The following is a 4,890-nucleotide window of genomic DNA, read 5'->3' on the forward strand; positions in this document are numbered from 1 at the left end:
CCTAGTACCTGAAAGAGGAATATCTGGAAAGCACTGGAGGAGCTGAGGGCCTTGCTGCTGCTGCAAACCAACAGCAGGTTCACTAGCATTTCTGTGACAACCTGCATGAGGCCTGGCAGCAACAAAACCTATGCCGACCTTCTGAATGTGATCACAGCCACTTCACTTTCACCCTCCAAATCTTGCAGAAATTGTTCTTGTGGTTAGCCCTAACCCAGATCATCCTGCAAAAGCAATTCTAAGAGACGTAGTCCCAACTTAGCAAAAGTGATGTAGTGCAAAGCCACCACATAGTGGTAAGCTGCCTTCATATTCCATCGTCCCATGCCATCGAAACTGGTAAAAGTAGATGGTCGATGACCCATTTCCTCATTTCAAATTTTAGCTAATTCCTTATTTGAAAAAATATATAATTAGTATCTTTGCTACCTAAGTACGTACCTTTATTATTTCTTAGTACACAAACAAGCACCTTTGTAGCAATAAGCATTATGCATCTATAAATTACATTTATTCTTAAGGAAATTTCTAGCTCTCACTATGTGTGACATACATTCAACGAATCAAAAATAAACTTATGTTTTAATAAAACATACGTTTGGAGTTTTGCACTAGGAAAGATCCTTTGAGGAGGACAAAAGGCAAGCTACAGAGTGGGAGGAAATATTTGCCAGTCACATACTTGACAAAGTATATGTATCTAGAATATATAAAGAACTTAAATACTCACCATTAAAAAATACACTTAAAAATGGGCAAAAGACAAAGGCACATTTACCAAAGAGAATAGGGAAAATGGGCACATGAAAAGATGTTTAATATCATCAGCCATTAGGGAATGGTAAATTAATGCAGCACATATATAGGTGTGATATCACTACATACCTATCAGAATGGCTACAATAAAAAACAGCAACAATACAAAGTGCTGGTAGAGATGCACAGAAACTGGATTACTTAGACACTATTGGTAGGAACATCTGGAAAACAGTTTGGCAGCTTCATATAAAGCAGATAAACATGCAGCCACCACATGACCCAGGAATTGGACTCCTGGACGTTTATCCCAGAGAAATAAAAAGTTATGTTTACATAGAAACCTGTAAATTCATTTTTATAACAGCTTTATTAGCAATAGCCAAAAGTTGGAAACAACCCAGATGTCCTCAACAGGTGAATGGTTATACAAACTGTGGTATATCTATACAATGGAATACAACTCAGCAATAAAAATTAATGAACTATGGATACATGCAACAGCTTGAATGTTGAGTGAAAAAAACCAATCTCAATGGGTTATATACCATGTGATTCCATTTATACAACAATATTAAAAAGAAAAAATGATAAAAAATGGAGAATAGATTTATGGCTGTTATGGATTAGGGTGAGGGGACATGGATTAGGCAGTTGTTATAGATTAGATGTCCATGGCTGCAATAAAGAAGCACCAAGGATCCTTGGGATGGAACTGTTCTGTATCTTAACTGTGGAGGTTGTCTCTTAAATCTACACATATGATAAAGCTGCATAGAACTAAATACACACTTAGCAAAATTTTAAAAAAAAATAGAAGTACATATAAAATGGGTGAAATCTGACTAAATGCTGTAGATTGTATCAATGTCAATTTCCTGGTTCTAATATTATATCATAGTAATGCAGCATGCTACCATTGGGGGAAATGCACAGAGCAGAAGGAATCTCTGTATTCTTACTTTAAACATCATGGGAATGAACAGTTATATTAAAAAAAAGTTTTTTAAATGTGTTTGAAATCTCAGTTTTTCACTTAAGCATAATTTAAGATTCAGCTAAAATGGTTTGCACATATTTTAAGGGCCCCTTGAATTGTGTTTTCACTAAAATAAAAATCATAAAGACATAATCTATGTGAGGTATCTAGGCCAATGCTTGGTTCATAGTGAATAGTTAATAAATGTGCCTTTCTGTCCTTCCTTGTACCATCCTGCAGAATATGTGGGTCTAAAGTCATTGATGTCCTCCAACTTCATGCTATTGCACTAGAAGATGCAATAGAGAAAACTGGCTGACTATAGAGAAAACTGTCCAGTCTTATTTAAATCAGTGCATGTAAGCATAGAAAGACTACTTAACATTCTCTTTCTGAGGAGGCAGCTGTCTCCTTCCAATTAGTACTGTATTGCTCTTCTAGATTTGTAACTCAGTCTTCTCCAAAAAAAGAGTGTATCTTTCATAGGCAGTAGCATATAATATATACAGAGCCATGCCTCTTCAATACCAAGCTGCTTGTTACAATCAATGACTACCACAAGAGTCCCTCAGCTCTCTTCCTCCCAAACCCCTCAATTCTCCTTTGCTCTTGTTCTGTCAACCCCTAGCTAATTTTCCTCTTAATAGACGGCCTTACCTCATTGTCTACTCCCTCAACCCCTCTCTCTTCTGTGCCTGCTGTCTCCATTATAAAGAAAAATAAAACATTTTACGTGAGGTGTGGTGGCTCATGCATACAAGCCAGCACATTGGGAGGCTGAGACTTAAAGATTGCTTAGCCCAGGAGTTCAACACCAGCCTAGACAACATAGGAAGACCCCATAACTACAAAAAAATTTTTTAAATATACCTGGGTGCATAGCATGTGCCAGTAGTTTCTGCTACTTGGGAGGCTGAGGCAGGAGGATTGCTTATGCTCAGGAGTTTCAGGCTGCAGTGCGCTATAATCATGCCACTGCCTCCAGGCTGGAGGACAGAGTAAGATCCGACGTCCGAATAAAGAGAGAGAAAGAGAGAGAGAGAAAGAGAGAGAAAGAGAGAGAGAGAGAGAGAGAACACAGAAAAGAGAAGAAAACATTCTAGAAAGTTAAGAAGTGAAAACACCCTTCCCTACTCTCCAGCAAGCAGGCACAGGCATTTGACTCTGCCCTTTTTAATTGAAAAGTACTCAGACCTGTGACCAGGATGGTCTCCATGGCTGTTTAAAAGACAGCAAGCACATCTCATGTTGTGAACTTGCACACCTTAAATTAACCAACAACCCTGACTGTAATAAATGAAAAAGCAGGTCAATCTAGAAGTGAAACATTTATATTCGTCCCATCTAAGGAGATTTTAAGAAACATCTGGGAAACGGAATAACGAGGTTATCTTTCAGCAGAAAGCCAGAACAGCTTTCTAAGAGGACAAATGTCTATACTATATTCTCTTCAGAGTCAAATGTGTAATTTTCTCGCTCTCCTTAAAAACATTAAACTTTCAGTGTAAGACTTAAGTCAAAAGAACATGAATTGTTGCCGATTGCTATGGTTTCTTTTGAGTCATTAGAGACACCTGTCAAGAGACCCAAGCCTCCCAGCCAGAACAGGCTTTTCAAGCTGCCAACCCAGTCTCAAATAATCATTACCATAAACACGGGTTCCTATTACACCCGTTGGAAAATGGCTTAAAACGCCGATAATACCGCACCAATATTATTTCAACAGTTTTGACCGGCGCATTAAAATGAGCTTAAATGCTGAGCCACATTATAAAGGGTTGAGTCAAGCTCTTGATGTGTAAGCACTTCCCTCAAATGAGCGCTTCCCTTTTTTCCTCTGAAACTAGCTTTTTTTTTTTTAAATTCAAGAAAATACTCCACCCCACAAAAACCTGGCATATTTTCCCTTCCCTTTACACTTATTCACACCAGAAATGCTGAATCATGACTCTGAGGTTGTAAAAGAAAAACTGTTTCGGCTGGGACCCCAGGATCCCTGGAGGAGCCTATGGTCTGCGTTCCTTCGCTCTGCAGCTTCTAAAGTCTAGATCTGGAGCAGTCTGGCAGATTGGTGTGCCTCCAGGAGCAGCCAAGGGTGCAAGGCGGGGGCTAGGGGGAGTCTTCTGCTCCCTCTCCCGCTCCTCCCCTAAACCCACGCAGCCCTGGCAGCTCAAGGCTCCCGCCTCGTCTCATCGGAACGAAAACCTTAAGGGGCTGATATACACTTCTCATCCGCAAAGCAGCCCAACAGCCTCCGAGAAATTCTCAACTTGGAAGCATTGTCACCACCGCCACCCCTCCTGAACCCTCTGGGTCCGCGCTAGTCCCACTTGGTCACGATCCGGCAGGCGATGGGGTGCGGAGGCGGTTCCACCAGCCTGCTCCCAGCCCTGCCTGGAGAGAGGAGCCCGCCGTGAGCTCAGACACTTGAGAAACTCGATCCCAACTCCCCAGCCGGCGCCTCCCAGACCGCCCAGAGAGCCCAGAGGAGCCGGGCACTGGTTCCCGGAGCAAAGTGCCATGCACAGCCTGGAGAGGAGGGAGGCGTGGAGGGAAAGGGCGGCAAAAATGAAATGCCCCCAAGCCAGTCCCGCAACTTCTCCCCGCCCGAGGGAGGGCGGAGGGTAGGGGCGGCGGCGGCGGCGGCTAGCGCGAGGTGAGGGACGGACTCACTTGAAGGTGAGGACGCAGAGCGGCCGGTAGGACTTGTGGCTGGTGTTCTCGGCCATGCCCTTGCCCCAGAAGTCGTTGGTGAAGATGCCCCAGCGGAGCGGGGCGCCTGGCCGCACGTCGGGGTTGTTCACTATCGCCCACACGTCGTCGTGCACGAACTCGCCCTGCAGGGAGCGGCTGTAGCACAGGCAGCTCGCCCCGGCCAGCAGCGCCGCGGCCCCGGCCCGCGCGAGCCCGCAGCCCCGCCGCCGGGAGGGTGCGCGGTCCTCGCCGCCGCCTCGGGCAGAGGTGGTCACCACCATCGCGCCGCCGCCGCCGCTGCTCTGGCCTCTCCCGGGCGTCTGGCATCCTCCCCTACCGGGGCCCCGGCGGCGCGCGGCGGCTGCCCATAGGGGAGCTCCGGCATGGTGCTGCGGCAGCTGGACCCGCCGCGAGCGCCCCGCGCTCAGCCGCCGCCTGCGCCGCCGAGTTGGCCCAGCTGC

At 45.4% G+C, this 4,890-nt stretch overlaps 1 protein-coding gene across 2 annotated transcripts in view; it reads right to left on the bottom strand.

Moving 5' to 3' along the window:
• The window catches only part of TMTC1 (transmembrane O-mannosyltransferase targeting cadherins 1), a 273,230-nt gene extending 268,400 nt beyond the window's left edge, over positions 1–4,830 (bottom strand). For both annotated transcript variants that reach the window (XM_039472167.2, XM_010337431.3), the window contains exon 1: positions 4,409–4,830. In XM_039472167.2, the coding sequence (XP_039328101.1) occupies positions 4,409–4,710 (302 nt within the window). In that variant the 5' untranslated portion in view covers positions 4,711–4,830. The remainder of the gene's footprint in view (positions 1–4,408) is intronic.
• Between the last annotated feature and the right edge of the window lie 60 nt (positions 4,831–4,890).

This window comes from Saimiri boliviensis, chromosome 7 (genome assembly GCF_048565385.1).
Source record: "Saimiri boliviensis isolate mSaiBol1 chromosome 7, mSaiBol1.pri, whole genome shotgun sequence".
NCBI lineage: Eukaryota > Metazoa > Chordata > Mammalia > Primates > Cebidae > Saimiri > Saimiri boliviensis.